General features: G+C 40.3%; 1 protein-coding gene across 6 annotated transcripts in view; it reads right to left on the bottom strand.

Annotated features, from left to right (window-relative positions):
* Positions 1 to 26,069, bottom strand: part of myot (myotilin) — a 145,280-nt gene that overhangs the window by 71,743 nt on the left and 47,468 nt on the right. For all 6 annotated transcript variants that reach the window (XM_043703556.1, XM_043703559.1, XM_043703557.1 and 3 more), the window contains 2 exons: positions 19,251 to 19,274; positions 16,222 to 16,341 (listed from right to left, as the gene is read on the bottom strand). In XM_043703556.1, coding sequence (XP_043559491.1) covers positions 16,222 to 16,341; positions 19,251 to 19,274 — 144 coding nt within the window. The remainder of the gene's footprint in view (positions 1 to 16,221; positions 16,342 to 19,250; positions 19,275 to 26,069) is intronic.

Here is a 26,069-nt window from a genome sequence, read left to right as displayed (position 1 = left end):
CATTTATAAGACATACTTAATCTAGCTCCAAAGAATTAGTCCGGTTCTGAAATCTTCCCACAAACTGACACTGCTCAGCCAATATAACGCTGATGCAAGAACAGAAGACTATAAGAAGTAGAATCAGGGGTATACTATGTGGCCCCTTGAGCCTACACTGCCTTTCCATATAATCATTGACTGATTTTCAGCTTCGACCCCACTTTCCTGCTCACTCCTCACATCCCTTGATTCTGCAAGAGACCAAAAATCTGTCTATCTCAGACTTAAATATATTTAATCATTGAGCATCCCCAATCCCCTGGGGTAGAGAATTCCAAAGATTTCGCTCCCTTCGTCTTTATTGAACAATCCCTTATCCTGAAACTGACTTCTTTGCTCTTGCTTCCTCAGTCAGGGGAAACATTTCTGTATTTCCCTGATTAAGTCACTTCATAATTGTGAATGTTTCAATGCGATCATCTTACATTTTCTAAGCTCCAGAGAATATAAACTCAGTCTCTCATCATAGGAGAGACCATCTCATTGGTCAGCATGGACTGGTTGGACTGAAGGTCTGTTTCCATGCTGTATGACTCTATGACTATAACCCATCTTGTAAACATTTGCTGTACCAGACGCAATGCACAAAGATCCCTTGAATATGGAGACAACAGTTGCACAATGTTTTGGAATTGGATTCACAAAATCCCATACATTTGTGCCAAGACTTACTTATTCTTATACTCCAACTCTCTTTCAATAAAATCCAAAATTGCACTTACTTTTCTAATTGTTTTCTGTAGGCATGCTAATGTTTTGTGTTCCTTGTGTCAGCACTATCAACTCTTTGAATATCAATATTTCCAGGTTTTTCACTTAAAAATAAATATTCTGCATTTATATTCTGATGACCCAAGCAGCTTTATGCTGGCGCCCCATTATACTCCACCTCCACCTTATTGCTTATGTGTCTGTATACAGCACCTCACGCTTGTATTCCCACCTAACTTTGTCTCATTATCAAACTTAGATCATTACTTTCTGTCTTTTTATCTAAATATGGATTGTAAATATCTGAGGCTCCAGTCTTGATCCTTGTAGCATGACACCAGTATTGATAATGTTCCATTTATTCTTACCCTTCGCTTCCTGTCCATTAACCAATCCTCTGTCCATGTCAATGTATCACCTGCAAAACCACGAACCTTTGTGTATTATCCTTTAGTATAACACCCTTTGGATGCTTGTTTGACAATTCAAGTAGACCAAAGTTTCCATGTTCCATGTGATATTTACCATTTGGCTGATATCACAAAATGTGAGGGACTTCTAACAAAACAGACAAGTAGAGTGTGTGGGCAAACACATGGAAAATGCAGTATAATGAGAATAAATGTGAAGTTATAGACTTTGGTATGAAGAACATTATTTAAATGGTGATATATTGAGAAATGTGGATGACAGAGGATCTAGTATCTTTATACATCAGTCAATGAAGGTAAACAGTCAGGTGAAACAAGCAATTAGGACAGCAAATGGTATGGGGGCCTTCTTTACAAGAGGATTTGAGTTCATAAGTAGGGATGAATTACTAGTCATACAGGGCCTTGGTAAGACTGCACTTGAAGTATTGTATGCAGTTTGGTTTCCCTACCTCAGGAAAGACAGACTTTCCATAAAGGGAGTGCAGTGAGATTTCACTAGGCTGATACCGGGCAATGGCAGGATTGTCAAATGAGGAGACATTTGTTTAACTGGGTCTGTCTTCACTGGCGTTTATAACAACGATCTGATTGAAATGTATAAAATTCTAACAGGACTGAACAGAATAGATGCTGGGAGGATATTGTCCCTAACTGGGGTATCTAGACCTTGGGGTCAGAGGATCTGGAGTAAACCATTCAGAGCTGAGATGACGAAACATTTCTTCACTCAGAGGGTGGGCAATCTGTGGAATGTTCTCCTACAGAGGCTGTAGAGCCTGGGTCACTGAGTATATTCAAGAGAGTGATTCATAATTATTTAGATACTAAAGAAGGAAGAGGGAATATGAGGTTGAGATAGAAAATCGGCCATGATCAGATTAAATGGTGGAGCTAACTCAAAGGGCCAGATGGCCTACTCCTGTTCCTAGTTTCTATGTTCACCACATCTACTGGTTCCCGGTTATCAATCCTACCACAACCCTATTAGTTACAGAATTTCTCTTTTGTAAAACCATTTTGACTTATTCGCATTTTACCATGCTCTTTTGAGTACATTGTTAAGACTTAGTTAATAAAAGAATGCAGCACTTTCTTGGTGGTAGATATTAGGGTATCTGATCTATAGTTCCTGCTTTTACTCTCCCATCTTTCTTGAATAACACTGTTGCATTCACTAACTTACAATCCTCTGGGATTGTTGCAGAATTTAAGGAGCTTTGGAAACTCATAACCTGTGTATGCATTAGCTCTGTAACTATCTCTTTTATAGCCCTAATCTCTCAGCCATCAGGGCCAAGGGATTTGAAGCACATATTAATCCATTATTTATTCAGTACTCTATCTTGCTGACATTGTGTGCCTCATTTTCTTCATTTTTGATTGGCCCCTAGTTTACTGTCTCTTCTCAGTATGTAATATGTTTTCTACTCACTCTATATAATTATAAAAGCTTTTACAATGTGTTTTTATTTTTATGGTTAGTTTATTCTATAGATTATATATATATTCCCCTTTTTGCTAACTATCAAGTGGTCAGGGGCTGAATTTTATGCTTTTTTGGGTAAGTGCGAGTTGCATTAAGTTTTTTTTTGGAGGACTTCTCATCGTGAAACCTAGAGGATCTCTTCTCCATCTTATTAAACTCGTTTGATTAACTACCTACCCCACCCCTATGGCATCCATCATGTCTGATTCTCTCCCTGTCTTACCACTCACCATTCCTTGAACAACTCACTACTTACTGAAAGGATGACATCCCTTGTGCCTGAAATGCAGCTGAGCAAACTGGCATTGCTCTTCACTGCTAAGGTTATGTCACAGCAGCACAAAGCCATGCTGCCTAAAACTGACACTCCCTCACACGTGCAACCTCATTCCCTCACCCCAGTCATACTGCCTTTTTGTCTTTATCTTCATCCTTTCTAACAACTCTCTCGGAGTCTCTGCTTTCTTCAATTCTAAGTGATCACACATATCTTGTCATTATCCACTCGGAGAACATCACAGACAAGTACTCAGACAAGTCTAAACATGAGTCAGCATGTTTGATTGTGAGTCAGCAAAAGTGAACACAAAGGAAACATACAGGCTTCAGTTTTTCCCCACAATGCAATCCAACTGCTGGCATTTTAACCTTGACAGCCCATGATGTCTTCTGCACCCAACTGGCATCTACAGGAACCGGATGTCAATCAGATCCTGCCTGCCTTTTAGAGCCCAACATAGCTGAGCTCCATCATCCACAATGAGAGAGCTGCCTCCAGCTCAGTGTCCTTATTCCACTTCTCAGATAACTTCACCTATTCCCTTAGTTTTACATCACCTCGTTGCCTGCTTCAATTGGGTAGAATACAGTGTGCCAGAATGTCCAGATCATACTGGAGGTCCCTCCAAACTACAGCAAACTGTGAAATGGACCATCAGTTTTCCGACCATCTGCTCCACCAAGGCCCTGGTTGCAGTTTGTGAACCAACATGTTGCCTGAGTGACCAACGTATTACATCCAAGTCTTTCCCATTCCAGACCCACCTCAACCACTCCACTTTCTATTGCATTCATTAGAGTCCATCATCACATTTACATGACTCACAATGCAGTGACATTCACCTCGTCACCCAGTAGCCTTTGAAGTTTTACAAATAATGGGATGCTTCTGTCCAATGTTTACCTCCTTTTAAGTCATTGCTGCTAACTCCTACATCACTGAGATGGCAATATTGGTTTTGCCAGCACCAATAGCATAGTGTAATCCATCTTTGATCAACACGTTATGTATTAGTCCATTTGTTCATACATTGCATATGGGCAAATAAGTGTTTGCAAATCAAATGTAACCAGGGTTTGGTTTGCGAATCCAAGCTTCATGGATTCACCCCTTTAAAGTCCTAATGTCCAGCAAACATAGATCCTGTTCTTTTAGCCAATCATTTTTCAGTTGCAGAACGGTGAGTCACACCAGGGAATGGGGTAGCTTCTCTACTCGACTATGTCCTTTTCTACGTTGTCCAACCCCAACAACCCATTTCCATCAATCCCTCTAATGTGGGAACCTACCAATGTGAAAATTCACCTTCCTGCTCCCTGAACTCTGACATTATACCATAATGATGCCCACCCTGGTCCCCTACACTCACCCTGTGGAGGCCAGGTTGATGGTCATGGCCAACCACCCCCACCACCCTGTAGCTTATCACATCCTTTGATGCACTTCTGCATTTCCCTCTCATACACCTTGAATTTTCCCCATCACCGCTCTTGTCCCACCTCCACTACTACCTCTACTTCTCCCTCCCCCCACCAAAGAACCGCCTTGCTGACAGCAAACCCCTCTTGACTGGTCTGCAACTGTCCCAACCAACGTTCCAACATGGCCATTTGATTGAAGGCACATACAGTGTGTTTGCCATGCAGACAGCTGGTACATACTGTTAGCATTAATGTGCCATGCATCAAGGCACATGCCCAAACCCAGGTTCCTAATTTGACTGTGCAACAGAGTTGATCAGTACAGCAGTATTGATAGCTGGTGATTCTGGCTGAAGTGCCAATGCGCTAACTGGTATGGCAAGGCAAGGCTTGATAGCTGCCAGCACATTAAATGGGCAAGCTCTAAGTGAGCAGGCCTGAGATGCAGCCTGATCCACTCCTTGAGCAGAGCGCCATTCCCTGTGTGCTGAGTGTCCTCGCAGCAGACTTTCAATACTGATTGCCAATGCACCCTGCAATGCGAATCATTGCTTCCTAAATGGGCTGCTTGTGTATTGGAGTGGTGCCATAATGGTTGTGAGGGATTGGCAAATGCTAGATGCCAATGTCCATGGATGACAGTATGTGCAGTTGGTGCCCATGGATTATGCCATGAGTTGCTGTTTGGTGCTAAGAACTTGGCCATCCTTCAGAGCATTCAGTGAGTTGAGGTTGCCAGGTACCAGCTCTGATTGCCCTGTTAAGATTTCTCTATGTCTAGCTTGTTCAATGAATTGTTCAGGAAATTGAATGTTAATGAGGTGAGTTGGGCAGTTAACAAGGCAATTAACAAGCAATAATTCCCCTTAATTGACAATTCATCACTTGCTAGTAAATAACTCACCTTGCCTGTTTGGCAAAAGCATCAAAGATATTCCAAGCTGCTTCTCACACTGAGACAGGCCTCACCAGACTTCCCAGCTGATTCTGCCTCAAATCTCACAAGGCCGTCGTCATAGAGACCCTTATGAGATTCTGCCCATGGTTCCTAAATCACTTCAAATCCTCAGATTTGCTTCAATCTTTGTAACACTTCAAACCTCTTGCTTTAATCCAATATTCTCTGACATCTCTTTGGTAAGACAGGATGGTTCTTTCTCACTGAGTGTTTTCAATAGAGTGTTTTTTTGTATTGTTTATTTAAGTCAACCGTTGGAACTTAAAATTCATATCTTTTTCCATCTATTTACCCAATCACGCTAAGTGAACTCTCCAATCTTGGCTTTGTTAAATGCTTGGAGTATCTCATTTTTAAACATAATGTGGAATTAGATTGCATTATGATCAGTATTTCTCAGTGGGGGTTTCCTATGAGATTTCAAATAGACCCAGTCTTATTGTACAATATTAAATCTAAAATAGCTTAATCACTAGTTGGTTTAAAAACATATTGTTCAGGGAAGTGTCATAAATCATTCTAAAAAGTTATTTTTAAGGTCTGACACTTACACTGATCCAGTTTATATGAAAACAAGGGTCCTGCTCAACCATCATATTGAAGTCTTTTGGGTGGCATGGTGGCACAATGGTTAGCATTGCTACTTCACAGCGTGAGAGACCCAGGTTCAATTCCCACCTCAGGCAACTGTCTGTGAGGAGTTTGCACGTTGTCCCTTTGTCTGCGTGAGTTTGCTCCGGTTTCCTCCCACAGTCCAAAAATATGCAGGTTAGGTGAATGGGCTATGCTAAATTGCCCGTAGTGTTAGGTGAAGGGGTAAATGTATGGGTGGGTTGCTCTTCGGTGGGTCGGTGTGGATTTGTTGGGCTGATAGGCCTGTTTTCACACTGTAAGTAACCTAAAAATTATATCGAAGTCTTGTCTTGCAGTGGGTGAAACTCCTTCCACTGAACCTTCCACTCCAGATTAGGTCTGACCCCAAGAACCTGATGGATAAGGAAGGTGTCTTCATAACACAATCATACAGTTTGATTATCAACCTGTAAAACCTTCCCACACATGCCATAAGCAGGTTTGGGAAGGTTTTACAGGTTGATAATCAAACTGTATGATTGTGTTATGAAGACACCTTCCTTATCCATCGGGTCTTCCTGTGGCAGAGATTCCTGAGCAACGTGTTGTAGTAAGAAAGTTAGAACCTCTACCACTTCTATTCCAAAGTTCATGCAAAATACATGTTCGCTCAATACCTCAGACTACCTAAGAGATCTGAAGCATATTACTACAATTATTTCATTTCCTTTGTTACATGTTCCAATACTTTAATACTCTGACAGTATAATTAGTATTTGGAAGCCTATAAATGACTTCCACCACTGTTCAGTAACCATTCACATTACCATTACTCACATTGCTGCCTGCATTGTTAGCTTCTACTATTTTGTTAATTTTCCAAATTTGACCTCACCCCCAGTATTTATCTTTAAACCCTTCATTATCTGACTCACCAGGACACTGGTCCCAGACCATTTCAGATAAAGCCCATTCTATTGGCACAACTCCCTCTTCCCCCAGTACTGATGCCAGTACCATATTTTCATAATCCCAGCTGAGAGCAAAACTGAACATGTCAGGTCTCAGAGTGAAATATGGCAATATGTTTATTTTCACAGTTTGGTAGCCATGGCGGTCAATTACTGAACATATTCACACCATGCTGTCAATGTTCTTTTAACAAAAACTGTAAGTTCATTACACAAAAAAGAAATCTATATGACAAGATGGAAATATCTTTACATAAATGGCAAAAAGAAAGATTCAACCCTTTTCTAAGCAATATTCTTTACTGGCATTCAATCCTAATGAAATATTGCTGTCAGCTCTTTCACATTTGACTCATATAACTCATTCCAGCTCTTCACGTTGGACTGCTGAAGTAGCTTAAAACTTCTTTCCAATTCTGATAGCCTGGAGATCTCTGCCAACTCGCATATCTCGCAGACTTCTACAAATTAAAAAAAAATTGCTGTTCTGAATTCAACCTACTAGTGATATTTGGCCATCTGGTCTTGTTACATAAAACTTAACTTTGTAAGTATGCAGCAATTAACTCTCCAGGTAGCTAATTGAGTTGTTTAACTTAAACCACATATTTCCTTGGAAAAGCTGCCTGTTGTTTACTGCTCAAAATAACTTTCTGACATTTTATTAAAAAAAATTACCTTCATTGAACTGAAAACTAAAATCTACTTTTCTCTACTTTTGGTCCCAAGATCCCAAATAATAACAATGCATGACCAATCTTATTGTACCTAAACTCCCCTTCAAAAATTGAAAAGGTACCTTGAAGAGACGTTTTCACTTTTTATCAAAATATCCTCAGATTATCAATTGTATTTTACTTTGACAGTACAGCAAAATGTTTATTATCCAGCACCTATGTGACCAGGAATATGCCAGTTGATCATATATTCCGGATAATCAGGAGATCCACATAATCAATGTAAAAACACATACTAAGTTTTATAAATGTAATGCAGGTTGTAGACACATCACTGTTGTACTTCATTTACAACATCAACCACATAAATAATAATGCAACTTTGCCTTAAATAAAACTTTCCAGCAGAAAGCCTTCTAGGTTGCACCCTTAACTGACTACTCAGACATTACGGTAGATCGTGGTATTTGAGGAGAAGGTGACTCAAAATTGAATCAACAGTTGATATTTCGAGTGGCCATTTATTGAGTAACAAGTGTATTTACATGGAGGTAACTAAGTTTAAAAAAACTACAATAATTGGACAGGATAATACAGTAAAATTTGCAATATTTGAGGCATATAATTTTTGCTGATTTATTGAGAATGCTGGCTCATAAGGTGCCAGTTAAAACAAAGTTTGCTGTCCCAATATCTATCAGTTAAAGACACAATGATTGATATAACAATTATATTCTACACAAGTCAATTCAGATCATAACATTTGTTTTCTTTCATATTTTCTCTTGATGAAATGTCTGTTACAAAAGTTTTCTTGTAACATGAATGACTTATAGATTACGCAATCATTGCATTAAACCCCAGTAAAACAGAATGAAATTCTAATCATGGGATCTCTCCAAAGAAATTCATAAAAATAACAGAGAGTTATCGGATATGTAGATTTTAAACATTTTCAGAATCAAAATCAGACTCACACCCTCTTTCTCCATTGAAAACAAAAAATATTGAAAATCACAATGGATCAGGCAGCATCAGTGGAGTGGGACCAAGCTAATATTTTGAGTCCAGATGACTCTTCAGAGCTTCATCTCTTTCTCCATTGTGGAGTACATCTGTTGACACACATTTAATTTTGTGTGAATATGTTAAGTGGTTATCCACCATAAAACCAACTGCAAAAATGAACTTCAAATCAAGTCACCCTGGATTCTGATTGGTCCAGCTTTACCATGAGCTAGGATCGTAACACACAAAAGAGAAAAAAAACAGGATATATAATAATTTAGAAAGTGCTTAACATGATCAGCAAAATGAAGGTTAAACCCTTTCCCAGCAATATCTTTTTCAATCATCAATCCCAATGAAGTATCTCTCCAATCATAAATCATTAAGTGTTACTCAAATTCCTTTTCCTCAGATTACAATTTAAGATATACTTTTAGCTCTAATTATCCAAAGGCATTTTCTAGTCTCTGATATTTTGGCTACATAGAGTCAGACAGTCATAGAGATGTACAACACAGAAACAGATCCTTCAGTCCAATTCGTCCATGCCGACCAGATATCTCAACCCAATCTAGTCCCACCTGCCAGCACCTCGCCCATATCCCTCCTAACCCTTCTTATTCATATATCCATTTAATGCCTTTTAAATGTTGCAATTGTACCAGCCTCCACCACTTTCTCTGGCAGATCATACCATACACGCACCACCCTCTGCATGAAAAAGTTGCCCCTTAGGTCCTTTTTATATCTTTCTCCTCTCACCTTAAACCTACGCCCTCTAGTTTGGACTCCCCCAACCCAGGGAAAAGATCTTGTCTAATTACCCTATCCATGCCTCTCATGATTTTACAAACCTCTATAAGGTCACCCCTCAGCCTTTGGTGCTCCAGGGAAAACAGCCCTAGCCTATTCAACCTCTACCTATAGCTCAAATCCTCCAACCCTGGCAACATCCTTGTAAATCTTTTCTGAACCCTTTCAAGTTTCACAACATTCTTCTGATAGGAAGGAGACCAGAGTTGCACACAATATTCCAAAAGTGGTCTAACCAATGTCCTTGTACAGCCGCAACATGACCTCCCAACTCCTGTACTTAATACTCTGACCAATGAAGGAAAGCATACCAAATGCCTTCTTCACTATCCTATCTACCTGCGACTCCACTTTCAAGGAGCTATGAACCTGCACTCCAAGGTCTCTTTGTTCAGCAACACTCCCTAGGACCTTACCATTAAGTGGATAAGTCCTGCTAATATTTGCTTTCTCAAAATGCAGCACCTTATATTTATCTGAATTAAAATACATCTGCCACTCCTCAGCCCATTGGCTCATCTGATCAAGGTCCCATTGTTATCCGAGGTAACCTTCTTCGCTGTCCACTACACCTCCGATTTTGGTGTCATCTGCAAACTTACTGACTATACCTCTTAAGCTCACATCCAAATCATTTATATAAATGACAAAAAGTAGTGGACTCAGGAATGATCCATGTGGCACTCCACTGGTCACAGGCCTCCAACCTGAAAAACAACCCTCCACCACCACCCTCTCTGTCTTCTACCTTTGAGCCAGTTCTATATCCAAATGGCTAGTTCTCCCTGTATTCTGAGAGATCTAACCTTGCTAACCAGTCTCCCATGGGGAACCTTGTCGAACACCTTACTGAAGTCCATATAGATCACGTCTACCGCTTCTGACCTCATTAATCTTCTTTGTTACTTCTTCAAAAAACTCAATCAAGTTTGTGAGACATGATTTCCGACACAGAAAGCGAGGACTGCAGATGCTGAATATCAAAGTCAAAAGTGTGATGCTGGAAACGCACCGCGGGTCAGGCAGCATCCGAGGAGCAGTAGAATCGATGTTTCGAGGAGGCTTGTGGGTTGGGGCTGAGAGATAAATGGGAGGGAGTGGAGTTGGGGGGAGGTAGCTGGGAAAGCAACAGATGGATGAAAGTGAGGGAGAAGGTGGTAGGTTGGGGGTGGGGGGCAGTGATGGACATGTCCAACTGGCGGTGCCGGAGTTGGAGGCTTGGGACTGGGATAATGTGGGGGGAAGGGAAATGAGGAAGCTGTTGAAATCCACATTCATCCCGTATGGTTGCAGGGTCCCAAGGCAGAATATGAGGCGTTCCTCCTCCAGGCATCAGGTGGTAATGGTTTGGCAATGGAGGAGGCCCAGGACCTGCGTGTCCTTGACGGGGTGGGAAGGGGAGCTGATATGATTAGCCATGGGGTGGTGGGGTTGGTGGGTGCAGGTGTCACAGAGATCTTCTCTGAAACGATCTGCAAGAAGGCGTCCTGTCTCCCCGATGTAGAGGAGACCACACCAGGTGCAACAGATGCAGTAGTTGACATTGGTGTAGGTGCAGGTGAATTTCTGATGGATGTGGAAGGATCCCTTGGGCCTTGGACAGAGGTGAGGGGAGTGGTGTGGGCGCAGGTTTTGCACTTCCTGCGGTGGCAGGGAAAGGTGCCAGGAATGGATTGTGGGGGGCGTGGACCTGATTAGGGAGTCACAGAGGGAATGGTCTTTTTGGAATGCTGATAAGTGTGGGGTGCACGGGGAATATATCTCTGGTGGGGATCTGTTTGGAGGAGGCAGAAGCGGTGGAGGTTGGTGGGGTGGAAGGTGAGGACCAGAAGGGTTCTGGCTTTGTTGCGTTAGGAGGGGTGGGGTTCAAGGGCGGTGGTGCGTTAAGTGGAGGAGATGTGCTGGAGGGCATCGTCAACCATGCGGGAAGGGAAGTTGTGATCACAAAGCCATGTTGCCTGTCCCTAATCAGTCCTTGCCTTTCTAAATACATGTGTATCCTGTCCCTCAGAATTCCCTCAAACAACATGCCCACCACTAATGTCAGGCTCTCACTGGTTTATAGTTCCCTGACTCATCCTCACCACCTTTCTTAAACATTAGCCAACCTCCAGTCTTCCAGCACTTCACCTGTGACTATCAATGATACAAATATCTCAGCAAGAGGCCCAGCAATCACTTCCCTAGCTTCCCATAGAGTTTGAGAGTACACCTGATTAGGTCCTGGGGATTTATCCACTTTTATGCATTTCAAGACATCCAGCACTTCCTCGTCTGTAATACGGACATTTTTCAAGGTGTCACCATCTATTTCCCTACATTCTATATCTTCCACGTCCTTTTCCACAGTAAATATGATGCAAAATACTTATTTAGATTCTTCCCCATTTCCTGCGGCTCCACACAAAGGCTGCCTTGCTGATCTTTGAGGAGCCCTATTCTCTCCCTAGTTACCCTTTTTTAATGCATTTGTAAAAAAAAAATTCAAGTTATTTCATGTTCCCTATTTGCCTTCATGATTTCTCTCTTAAGTATACTCCGACTGCCTTTATACTCTTCTAAGGATTCACTTGATCTATCTTGTCTATACCTGACATATGCTTCCTTCTATCCAGCATTCCCTATACCTACCAGTCTTTCCTTTCACCCTAACAGGAATATACTGTCTCTAGACTCTCGTTATCTCATTACTGAAGGCTTCCCATTTTCCAGCTGTCCCTTTACCTGCAAACATCTGCCTCCAATCAGCTTTTGAAACTTCTTGCCTAATACCGTCAAAATTGGCTTTTCTTCAACTTAGAACTTCAACTTTTAGATCTGGTCTATCTTTTTCCATTACTATCTTAAAACTAATAGAATTATGGTTGCTGAACCCAAAGTGCTCCCCCATTGACACCTCAGTCACCTGCCCTGCCTTATTTCCCAAGAGTAGGTTACGCTTTGCACCTTTTCTAGTAGGTACATCCACATTCTGAATCAAAAGATTTTCTTGTACACACTTAACAAATTCCTCTCCATCTAAACCTTAACACTACAGCAGTCCCAGTTTATGTTTGGAAAGTTAAAATCCCCTACCATAACTACCATATTATTCTTACAGATAACAGATCGCCTTACAAATTTGTTTCTCAATTTCCCTCTGACTATTAGGGGATCTATAATACAATCCCAATAAGGTGAGTATCCCTTTCTTATTTCTCAGTTCCACCCAAATAACTTCCCTGGATTTATTTCCAGGAATATCCTCCCTAAGTACAGCTGTAATGCTATCCCTTATCAAAAACGCCACTCCCCCTCCTCTCTTGCCTCCCTTTCTGTCCTTCCTGTCACATTTGTATCCTAGAACATAAAGCTGCCAGTCCTGTCCATCCCTGAGCAATGTTTCTGTAATTGCTATGATATCCCAGTCTCATGTTCCTAACCAAGCCCTGAGTTCATCTGCCTTCCTTGTTAGGTCCCTTGCATTGAAATAAATGCAGTTTAATTTATCAGTCCAACCTTGTCCCTGCCTGCCCTGACTGTTTGATTCACTTCTGTTCTCAACGGTACCAGTCTCAGATCGATCCCTTTCCTCACTATCTCTCTGGATCCCACCCCCTACTGTACTAGTTTAAATCCTCCTGAGCAGCTCTAGCAAATCTCCCTGCCAGTATATTAGTCCCCTTCCAATTTAGGTGCAATCCCTCCTTCTTGTACAGGTCACTTCTACCCTAAAAGAGATTCCAATCATCCAAAAATGTGAATCCTTCTCCCATATACCAGCTCCTCAGCCACACATTCATCTGCTGTATCCTCCTATTCCTACCATCACTAGCTCGTAGCACCGGTTGTAATACAGATATTACTACACTCAAGGACCTCCATTTTAAATTCCTGCCTAACTCTCTGTATTCAGAATTTCATCCTTTTCTCTTCCTATGTTGTTGGTTCCAATGTGTACAATAACCTCTTGCTGGGTCCTCTCTCCCTTGAGAACAGTCTGCACCCTCTGAGACATCCTGGATTCTGGCACCAGGGAAGCAATGCACCATTCTAATTCTTCACTGTTGGCCACAGAAAGGTCTGTCTGTATTTTGGACTAGAGAGTCCCCTAACACAATCAATCTCTTAGAACCCTACCTACCCCTCATTGCATTAAAGCCAGTTTCGATACCAGAAACTTGGCTGTTTGTGCTACATTCCCCGAGAATTCATTACCCCCTCCATTTTCCAAAACAGCATACTTGTTTGAAATGGGGATAGCCACATAAAACTCTTGCACGAGCTGCCTACCTCTCTTCCTTTCCTGGAGTTAAACCTTTGAGGTGACTGTGTCTGCGACTTTTCTCCCTTCCTATACCTGCCATCCATTACACCCCCTTGCTCTTGTAAATTCCTCATTGCCTCTAACTGTCACTCCAGCTGATCCATTCAATGCGATACGATTCGCAACCAATGGCATTTATTGCACATATAATCCTCAGTAACAAGTAAATTCTCCCTAAATTCCCACATCCGACAAGAAGATCATATCACTCTACTAAGGGCCATTTTTGCTTCTTCCAATCTACAGACCCAGAAAATAACACCATCTTATTGCTCTACAAAACACTGTTCCAGGCTAACTTAATACTTATGGCTTATATTTTTAAGTTTAATCAAGAGACATATCTCAATAAAAACATATAATCAAGAAAGAACCCACTCTATTCAGTACTGCAGATTTACAGCAAGGCACCAAGGCCACACTTAAAACTATTCACTTATCTGTTTCTATGCTGCGACCTCTCCCAAACAGGTTCCTCCAAGATTAGTTGTGAATTTCACTGTTTGTTAATTTCCCCGATGCACGCCAATGTCCAGCGATACATGAATTCAACAGCAAAGGCAGTTACTGAACAAATTCATTTGTGTGTCAGTTAGCAGTGTGGGTTTCTTTCTCTCTCTCTTTCTCTCTCTCCTGCCCTGACCTCACCATATACTGCTTTTGTCTGTCCCTCTCCCTTTTAAAAAAGTGCCGTTGTTTTGACTTTTTTTTCCTCCAAAGTTCCAAAACAATGCCAAAGCATTTATAGCAGCAATTGCTGCTTCTGGAATTCGATCACCTTCAACACCTAAAATACTTCAAAAACAAAAGGAGCAGCCAGTTACAGCCAGAAATTTTCCCCGTCCTCCATCTTGGATTACTTTTTCCTACTCCTGACATTCTCAATATTTCTACTAACTCGTATAGCCTACAGACTTCTACAAAGTAAACATCTGCCATTCTGCTAATCTGACTTCTCCATTTGTTTATGTAACAGGAAACTCAACTTTGTAAACAAGCAATTAACTCTCCAGGTAGATGATTGAGGAATTTAACTAAATTGCGTACTTTCTTGGGAATCTTTTTTTGAGTTCACTGCTTAAAATAACTTTCTTACCTTTGTTATTAAAGTGACTTTCATTGAACTGAAAACTAAAATGTGTTCTTCCTTCACTTTGAATCCAAGTTACCAAATAATAACAATAAACTACAAACATAATTTGCACAATAAACTGAAACCCACTTCTTTCACCCAATCTTTGAGTCACTCATTTCACTGTCTAATCTTATTTATCCTATGCCAGTGGCTCAGGTAGCAGTCCAAAGATTATTACCCTGTGGCTGTGCTTTTCAATTCAGCCTCTCACTGTGCATACTACTCAGCAGAACCTCTTTCTTAGTTTTACGTTTGCCATTGGTATCTAAGTGTACTATGACAACCAGATCATTCCACTCCAACGATTGGTTCCTCTCCAGCCCTGAAATGTCCTTTACCTTGGTTTTGGGAAACCAACATAGTCTTTGGCACTCACGTTTATATTCCCTGAACTATGCTATCTCCTAAACCATGTGCATTCATTTGTACGGTCCATGCTTGAATGGTTTCCTGCACCATGTGTCATAGTCAGCCTGCTCTCATCCAGAGAAGCTGTCAGAACCTCAAACCAATGGATAATTGGTGAGGGGCTGAGGCTCCTCTATCATTACCTTTTGAGCTCCTACATCTGCCTCGTGTACGAAAGAGATGTTGCTGTTTAAATTGTAGTGTAAGGATATTGAATATGTAAACTGAAAGCACTAAATATTGATACTGGATATAAAAAAATTGGGCTAATGTTTTACTTTCCAATGCTCAACTCAAAATTTTGCAAATGCATAATTCATTCAGTGTTCTCCTTGATGAGGATACATGTTTTTGTTAAATAATCAGTTCTGTGGTTGAGAAAATTAATAGAAAAGCAAGGATGATATACAAGAGCAATGAAAGGACAGTGAACAAATTTTAATGGAGAATCTTACCCAGGCAATTAACATAAAACATTGTCTAGTCTAATGCTATAGTTTTTTTATATTTCAAGTGCCCTATATTAAATGCTGAAAAATATTGTCAGGCTTACCTTTGAGATGAATGAGAACAATTGTTACTTTGGTAGCATTGAGTAGAGCTACACAATGCAATAGTTGGGTTGGGAAGACAGGTGGTGGAAGTGCTCTGGCCACTATACACTGAATTTTAAAAAGCTTTTTGAATGCATTTACAACATAGCAATTAAGGTAATTTTCCTCTAGGATCAGTAGGATCAGAGAATATTCAAATTCTAGATAGTGTGTCCACTTAATAAGACTTTTACATAACTGGATATTTTGAACCATGATCAGAAATTAAAACTGCTAATAAGTTGTTACATTTTTATTGCAGATAATGTTTTGTAAGACTCTTTAAGTGAAGTCAATTTTATGGAATATGATTTGCATTGCGCATGCAAACTATTATATGGTGCCAGCATGCATTTTTGTTTAATGCTTTTGAGTTCAGGTCACTCAATGCAGTACATACTGTACCTGAATAGACCGTGAGCTGGGCACAGCACGATGTCGCACCAAACCGGTTAGTTGCAACACAATTATACAATCCCGAATCTTCTGGAAAAGCTTCTGTAATTACCAGTGTGCAAACCTCTTCTATGATAAATAGAAAATTTGAAAAAGTGATTTTGCTGAATATTTCATGCCTGAATCTAAATGGATATAATTAGAGTTGTAAAATCAAAAAAGAGCAATAAAATTGCTGTCAGCCACTTAATACATTATTGCACATCTGTCCCAATTACAGTCTTTTTAATGTCATTGACCAATTCCGCCTTTAACTAGTTGAGTACAGTATATTATTCAGATTTTCTGTAATGTCTCTGTCTACATTCAGCTGGCATTTTCAAAGACTGCTTTTGAGAACTAATATTATAAAGAATTTGCTTATCACTTGTTTGTTCAATGATAATAATTGAGAGGACCCCTGATGAAGGGTAGTCTAACATGATTAACTTGCCATCACTTTACATGAAGATATTGATTCTGATTTCCATTTAAATGTTAGATGTAGTGATTATAACATGATCAGTCAGGTGGACCTCAGAATAGGAGTTCCCTGATTGGGATTGCTAATTTGATGCAATCCAGGGACCCTAGCTGACAGACATAAACAGGAGTGCCAGACATCCTATTTTCTCTGAGAGTTGGTTCTGAGGGAACTAGATCAGTGTCAAGGACTCTGTGTGTAAATCGTGGGTGACTTGGTGACAGGGTGCCTCTGTGGAGTTATTCCATTAGGGATAGTCCTACCTCCATGTGATCAAGAAGCTCTCAGTTGAATTTTTTGCTGTTGGCCAGTTAATTATTTCAGATCCGAGAGGAGGTTCTACATCCATGAGCTAAAGACCAATAAAATGACCTACAGATGTCTAGACTCAACAGCAGCACCATGATTGGTGGCCGATAATGGAAATGCAGGCAATCCTCACCCAATGCCAAGGAAGCAGATACCAGGATAAGTTTGGGATTTCTGAAGAACAGGGTGCAAACATAACACTAACCTGGGGGAGATAGGGCACTAGATGTCCAAATAGAAGGCAGCTACAAACTACTAACAAGTTCATTTGGTCTGTGTAACTGCTGCTGCTGGTTAAATGCCAGTGATGATTTGGGGCGGGGGGAATGCCCTGAAGTGGCCATTTTCGAAATGTCTTATGGGTCTCAATTAGGCTGAGGTCAGTAGGTCAGGTGGGCCGCCCAGTTGCTGGTGAAATAACAGCGAAGGCAGGTAGTCAACAGGTGATGCCATGCATTCAATTTTACACCCACTTTGCCTCTTTCTGGGGTTGAGCATAAATCCAACTACAGTGGGTCTGCAGTTGTCATTGTTTATGGTCTTTCATTATGTCATTCAAGCATTACACAATTGGCTACTCAACTCACTAGGTTAGAAATGACTATATTTAGACTAATAAACTGAGATGAGGAGAAATTTCTTCATCCAGGGAAGCATGAGCCTATGGAATTCTCTGCCACAGTATGGTTAAGACCAAAACATTGAATCTTTTTAAGAAGGAGCTAGATATATTTCTTAGGGCTAAAGGGATCAAAAGGTCTCGGGATAAGGCGGGAACAGGGTACTGTGCTGGATTATCAGCCATGATCATATTGAAAGATGGAGCAGGCTTGAAGGGCTGAATGGCCTACTCCTACACTCATTTTCTAAGTTTCTGTGTCTTAAACCATTAATAATACAATGACACATGTCTTGAACTATAACTGCTTTGGGTATTCCAGTGAATTTGACCATGCTTTTAACTTCACCGTTTTACTTCCTTGTAATGCAGTTCTTCAGATAATTACTGTATAACAAATTATCAGATGGTTCATGACAATCACTCATTATTGCCAGTGCCTTTTTAGCCATCCATGCTGAAACCATTTTGTTTCATGCATGGGAACAATGCCAAACTTTACTTCAAGGATTTCTCAAAACAGGTGAATACAAAAATGAGGAAAATGTCGTAATGACCAAGTGCTGCAACTACATGGGAAAGGACCAAGGTAGAAAGAAAGATGTAGCATAAATGGTCACTCCTGTAGGACATTGAGAAAAAATGGGGTCGGTGTCATCTCTTGAACTGGTAGATCATGGCAGGATACCAGATGGATAATAAAGTCATGGCAAACACTTAAAGCAGATATCAGCCTTAAGTACTAATGCAAGAAAGGCTGCTCTCTGGCTTCCCATGCAAACTAGCAAAATGATTTTCAGTGCTGAAACACCAGCATAAGAGACTGCATCGAGTAGTGAATGCTTAGCATAGAAAATAATTATAGATATTTGAAAGATACAATTACAAAGAACATATGCCAAGCTGCATGCTCAGCAACCACTAAATAAAACTGTTTACTCAGTACACACAGTCAAACGGCAGGGTGATGTCCATACTGTAGAGACTGTAAATCTGAGACATAAGCAGTAAAAGGTCAGATACAAATCAATGTCTGTACAAGCAACAGAAAACCTTGAAGGAGAATGTTTCCATGGCATGGATGGGTAGAAACAGAGCAGTAGGAAGAGTTTACCATTCTGCTTGGAATTTATCGAATGTGTGTTATGGAAGAGCTAACTGCTGAGCACCACAAACTTCTGCCAGAATCACAGGGTAAGCTCTTTTGAAAGTAAATTGAGAGTCTATAATGTCATGGGATCCTGGTCACCATTTGTATATGCTACAGGATGAAATTCCACTAAAAGACCAATGATACCCCTATTGGTGAGTTTAACAATATTAAGACATCATTTCAATGAAATATGATCCACTACATCACAACAGTAATTTAGGAGTGTGCAATTGTTTCACTATGTACTCCTCTGCACGCTCAATATTGTATGTTTAATCCACCTGCAGCTAGGTTAACATTATACAGTTGACAGTATTTTGTTAACAAATAATTTTATTTAGAAGCAAATAAAAATTGCCAAACATATTCCTTTTAAATAAAATCTAATTGCTTTGATAAATGAATAATGTTTAAAACAAAATAAAATGGCTTACCGGGTACTGCTGTTAAACAGGCCTCTACAGGGCAGACACACATGTGAAACAAGACAAGGAAAGAAGTTATTTTCAGAAAATAACATTCAAAAACTACTGAAAACTTACAAAATATTTATACAGGTGGTTCTGTTATAATGCGCGTTTCATCAACATGAATTCACTGTAACGCAATTGACAAACTGGGGATGCTGTTTCTACAGCACAAACTTTTAGAACGTGCATTGGCTGTAATGTGATTACAGCACCAATATTTTAAATGTTGTTTCTAAAGCATGACTTTTCTATAAGGTGGGGTTGCACAAGAACTAACTACAGTGTAATGACTTGTGCCAGTAAATTCTAGCACCACTACTGAACGAGTTGGTTAATTCCGAAATAACTGACAGATTGGGTCTGAGGTAGGTGGTGAGGGAACAACTAGAGGGAAAAACATACTTGATTTATTGGTCAGAATATTGAGTATAGGATTTGGGAAGTCATGTTGCGGCTGTACAGGACACTGGTGAGGCCACTTTTAGAATATTGTGAGCAATTCTGGATTCCTTCCGTTTGGAAGGATGTTGTGAAACTTGAAAGGGTTCAGAAAAGATGTTGCCAGAGTTGGTGGATTTGAGCTAGAAGGAGAGGCTGAATAGGTTGGGGCTGTTTTCCCTGAAACATTGGAGGCTGAGGGGTGACCTTATAGAGGTTTATAAAATCATGAGGGGGCATGGATAGGATAAACAGATAAAGTTATTTCGCTGGGGTGGGGGAGTCCAGAACTAGATGGCATAGGCTTAGGGTGAGAGGGGAAAGATATGAAAGGGACCCAAGGGGCAACCTTTTCACACAGAGGGTGGTGTGTGTGGATGTAATGAGCTACCAGAGGAAGTGGTGGAGGCTGGTGCCATTGCAACATTTAAAAGACATTTGGATGGGTGTATGAATAGGAAGGGTTAAGAGGGATATGGGCCAAGTGTTGGCAAATGGATTAGATTAGATTGGGATATCTGGTCAGCATGGACGAGTTGGACTGAATGGTCTGTTTCTGTGCTGTACATCTCTATGACATGATGACTCTATCTACCTGCCACAGATGTGTCTGTCCATGAAAGTACTAGTAGAAGGGATGACTGCACAGTCATTGTGAAGACTTGAGTTCCATCTTCACATTGAGGATGCCTACCATTGTGTTATGTGGCACTATCACACTAAATGGATCTAGCAATTCTGTGAACCATCAACAACAACAGAGATGTCTTCAACCAAATGGTTTTAAGAAGACTCACATTGGACTTGAAACATTAACTCTGGTTCTCTGCCAGACCTGTTGGGTTTCTCCGGCATTCCCTACGTTTATTTCACATTACTAGAATTTGTTGTACTTTGCTTGTATTCAATATGTGGTACTGTAACCTCACGGCCTTGTGTATCCTCACTCTACCACTAACATCAAGCTAAGAGATCCAACCCTAATTCAATGAACAGTGCAGGAGGACATGCCAGCAGCAGCACCAGATGTACCTAAAAATGAGGTACCAACCTGGTGAAGAACTGTTTACCTGCAAAACAGCAGCTGTAGCATGCAATAGAAGGTGCTAAGTAAGCATGCAACTAATGGAACAAGTCTAAGCCCGAGAGTCCTGCCATATTTAACTGTGCCCTTGGTATCTACTTGTCAGTGTGGAAAATCCACCAGGTGTGTCCTGTCCACTAATAGCAGGACAACTCCAACCCACAATTATCTCCCTTTCAGTCTATTCTCAATCATCAGAAAAGTGATGGAAAATCTAGGCTTAGGCTGATAAGTCAAAAGTAACATGAGCACCTCACAAGTGCCAATCAATGAATATTGGCAAAATCAAAGAATCCCAACATTGGCCCTTGCCATTCAATAGCATTACCATGATTGAAGCCCCTACCAACAACATCCTGGGCATTGACCAAAATGGACTAGCCACATAAATCCATTGGCTACAAGAACAGATCAAAGATGAGGAATTTTATTTGGGTTAACTGATCTGCTGGTTTCCCAATGCCAATCCACCAGCTACAACACAGAAATGGGTAGCAAAATGGCTCAGTGGTTAGCACTGCTGCCTCATAGCAGCAGGTCCCCAGGTTTGATTCCACCCTTGGATGACAGTCTGTGTGGAGTTTGCACATTCTCTCTGTCTTGTGTGGGTTTCTGCTAGGTGCTCCAGTTTCCTCCCACAGTCCAAAGATGTACAGGTTAAGTTGATTGGCCATGCTAAATTGGCCTATAATGTTCACAAATGTGAAACTAGGTAGATTAGCCATGGTAAATGCAGGGCTACAGGGATAGGTTAGGGGGCTGTATCTGGGTGACCTTTTTGGAGGGTCATTGTGGACTGGATGGGCCAAATGGCCTACTTTCGCACTGTCGAGATTATTTTATTCTATTTAATCAGGAGTGCGATGGAATATTTCCCACTTGCTTTTCTGGGTGTAGGTCCAACAAAACTCAAGGAGCTCAACATTCTCAAGGACAATGGAGCTTACAAAGTGACAGCAATATGTACCATCTACAAGATGCACTGAAGTAATTCTACAAGCCTCCTCCAACAGTACCTGCCAAATCTGCAACCTCAACCACCTGAAAGGGAAAGGGCAGTAGGTATATGGGAACATGGCCATCTGCAAGATCCCTTCCAAGCTGCTCACCCGTGACTTGGAAATATAATTGCTGTTCGTTTACTGATGCTGCATCAGAATCCTGGAACTCCCTTCACAATAGCACAGTAGATGTCCCTATACTCCCTAGGATTGCACTGGTTCAAGTAATCAGCTCACTACCATTTTCCCGAAGGTAATTAGGAATGGGGAATACATTGTATCCTCACCAGTGATGCCCATGTCCCTTGAACAATTACATATATATACTAAAAAACATGAACTGATCGAAAGATTTATATTGTAAGGCTTGAACTCATCAAGAAGTTACACATTAAATGAAGTGTAATTGGGTTTTTAACATCACATTAATTCTACAATTACTGCTAAACACCTTTACTGGCCCTGAGAAGCAAATTTATATTTGTGTATTACGATGAAAAACATTATTGGTTTGTTTTAGTTTCCTTCTTCTGTTCTCATAACTTCCTTTATTAGAGGCCTGTGAGAATATTCCTCTGTAGAATCATAGAAACCCTATAGTGTGGAAACAGGCTCTTCGACCATCCAAAGAGTAACCCACCTAGACCAATTCTGCAACCCTATTATCCTATATTTACCCTGAATAATGCACCTGACCTACTCATCCCTGAACACTAAGGGCAATTTACCACGGCCAATTCACCTAACCTGCACACCTTCGGACTGTGGGAGGAAATCAGAGCACCCAGAGGAAATCCATGCAGACACAGGGAGAACGTGCAAACTCCACACAGACAGTTGCCTGAGGCTGGAATTGAACTCAGGCCCCTGGTGCTGTGAGGCAGCAAAGATAACTACTGAGCCACCATGTCACCCAATCAAATAGATATTCAGTTTTTGGAACTGCTGAAGGGGATAGTCTCTCCCAGGAATGTGGAAGGGGCAGTCAATTATTGGACACTAGGAATAATTCCTACATTAGGCAGCATTTGACAAAATTTAATAGAATTATTGTTTTGGGGACACTCTGTCAGGGGGATAGACAGGAGCTTCTGTGTCAGTGAGAGTAAATGGAGGATGGTTTGTTACTTTCCTGGTGGTGGGATTAAGGATGTCTCTAAATGTTTCAAGCATATTGTTAAATTGAGTAGGAATGACATTTTTAGGGAAAAGATTAAAGCAGTACAGAGTGAATTTAACAGGTTAGGTAGAAGATTAAAAAATAGAACCTTAAAAGTTGTAATGTCTGGTTTACTCCCAATGGCAAACTCAAACAAGGGAAGGGATAAAAGCATAAAGGAGATAAATCAGTGGTGAAGAGGTGGTGTATTGTTCAGGGATTCAGAGTTTTGGACAATTGGAATGTTTTTTGGATAGAAAAGATCTATTCAAAAAGGCTGGGTCAAACCTAAACTAGAAAGGGACCAATTTCTTAGCTGGGAGATTTACTCGTTCCATTAAGGGAGACATTATACAGATCAAGAGGGGAAGTGGAGGAATTCTAAGTAGCAGTGTAAATAGAAAGTTTGATGGGGAAGGTTCTGAATGTGAACAAAGCATGTCAATTAGAAAAGAAAGACAAGAGAGATTCAAAGTATGTAGTAACTCAGAAGAATCAGATTGCCTTTATTTCAATGCAAGGAGTCTCACAGGTAAGGCTGGTGAACTCAGGGCATGTTTAAAAACATGGGATTGGGACTACATAGCAATTATAACTATTATTGAAACTTAGCTGAGAGATGGACAGGACTGGCAACTCAATGTTCTATGTTTAGATGCTATAGGAAGGATAGAAAAGGAGGCAAGAAAGGAGGGAGGGTGGCATTTTCGATTAAGGAATGCATTACTGCTGTAATTAGAGAAGATATTTCTGAAATATCATCCAGTGAAAATATATGGATAGAAATTATAAATAAAAAAGGAAAGATTGATGGGATTGTACTGTTGTCCCCCAAAGAGAGAAATTGAGAAACAAATATGTAAGGAGATTACAGGTAAGTGTAAGCATAATAAGGTTGTAACGATAGGGGATTTTAATTTTCCAAGCATTGACTGGGACTAATATAGTGTTTAAAGGTTTGGATAGTGAAGAATTTGTTAAATGTATTCAAGAAAGTTTTTATCAATATGTGGATAAGTAAGGCAGTAAGGAGTAAGTAAGGCAGGACAGGTGGCTGAAGTAAAAGTAGGCAAAGACTTTGAGTCTAGCAATCATAATTCTATTGGTTTCAAAATGGTTATGGAAAAGGATAAGCCTTCCATAAGTGTTAAAGGTTTTAATTAGAGTAAACCAAATTTTAATGGTATGATACAACAACTTTCAAAAGTTGATTGGAGTAGACAGTTCGCAGGTAAAGGGATGTCTGACAAGTGGAATGCTTTCAAGAATGATAACGAATGTTCAGAGGCTTTATGTTCCTGTCAGAGTGAAGGGTAAAGCTGGTAAGATTAAGGAACAATGGATGAATAAAGATATTGAGTTTGTAGTCAAGAATAAAAGAGAATCTTATTTTGAATATAGACAACTTGGTTCAATTGAATCTCTTAATCCATATAAAGAGTATAGGGGCATTCTTAAAAAAGAAAATTTGAAGGCAAAGAGGGGAAATGAGATAGCATTGGCAGATAAGGTTAAAGATGATCCAAAGAGATTCTACAAATACATTAAGAGCAAGAGGGCAACTAGACAGAAATTAGGGCCCCTTAAAGATCAAGATCTTTGTGTTGAACCCCAAGAGATGGGAGAGATATTAAATGAGTATTTTGTGCCAGTTTTTACTGTGCAGAAAGAAATGGAGTCTATAAAATGCAGAGAAATAAATGTTAATGTTTTAAAAACAGTTAATGTTGCAAAAGAGGACTTTTGGGAGATCTTAGAGAATATGAAGGTGGATAAATCTTTCGTATTCCAGAATATTGTAGGAAGTAAGGGAGGAAATTGCGAGTCCCCTTGCAGAAATATTTGCATCATCTATAACTACAGGCGAGGTGGCTAATGTTCTATCTTTGTTTAAGAAAGGTGAGGAGAAACTGGGGAATTATCAACCCTTGCGTCTGACTTCGGTTGTGAATAAGTTGTTGGAGGTGATTATAAAAGATAGGATTTATGGCCATTTAGAAAGGCAAAAATTGATTAAGGATAGTCAGCATGGTTTTGAGAAGGGAAAATTGGGTCTCACAAATTTGATTGACATTTTTGAGGAAGTTACGAAAAAGATTGATGATGGCAGAGCAACAAACATTGTTTACTTGGACTTTAGTAAAACCTTTGACAAGGATCCACATGGTAGACTAATTAGTAAAGTTAGGTCACATAGGATAGAGGCTGAGCTTGTCAACTGGATACATAATTGGCTTAATGGCAGGAGACAGAGATAATGGTGGAGGGTTGCTTTTGGGACTGGAGGCCTGTGATCAGCGGTGTTCCACAGGGATTGGTTCTGGGTCCTCTTTTGTTTGTCATTTATATAAATGATTTGAATGAGAATATAGAAGGCATGGCTAGTAAGTTTGCGTACGACATCAAAATTGCTGACATAGTAGATAGTGAAGAAGGTTTCTAAGATTACAAATGGATCTTGATCAAATGGGTCAATGGGCTGAAAAATGGCAGATGGAGTTCAACCTGGATAAATGCGAGGTATTGCATTTTAGTACAACAAATAAGGATAGGGCTTTATACAATAATGGTAGGACCTTGGGCAGTGTTATAAAACAGAGGGACTTAGGGATACAGGTATATAATTCTTTGACATTTGCATCACATATAGACAGAGTGGTTAAAAAGGCATTTGGCACACTTGTCTTCATTGCTCTGCCCTTTGACTATAGGAGTTGGGATGTGATGTTGAGGTTGTACAGGACATTGGTGAGGCGTCTTCTGGACGACTGTGTCCAGTTCTGGTCACCCAATTATAGGAAGGATATTATTAAGCTGGAGAGGATTCAGAAGATATTTACCAGAATGTTGCCTGGTGTGGGAGGTTTGAGTTATAAAGAAAGGCTGTATGGGCGGGGAATTTTTTTAATGGAACGTAGGAAATAGAGTGGCAAGCTGATAGAAGTTTACAAAATAATGAAGTGTATAGATAGAGTTAATGATAGTTGTCTTTTCCCTAGGATGGGGGATTTCAAATCTAGTGGGCGCATTTTTAAGGTGAGAGGAGAAAGATTTAAAAACAACATGAGGGGCAGTTGTTTTACATAGAGGGTGCTTCGCAT

The sequence above is a fragment of the Chiloscyllium plagiosum genome, chromosome 14, assembly GCF_004010195.1.
Source record: "Chiloscyllium plagiosum isolate BGI_BamShark_2017 chromosome 14, ASM401019v2, whole genome shotgun sequence".
NCBI classification, from domain to species: domain Eukaryota; kingdom Metazoa; phylum Chordata; class Chondrichthyes; order Orectolobiformes; family Hemiscylliidae; genus Chiloscyllium; species Chiloscyllium plagiosum.
This window is presented reverse-complemented; position numbering and strand designations above follow the sequence as displayed.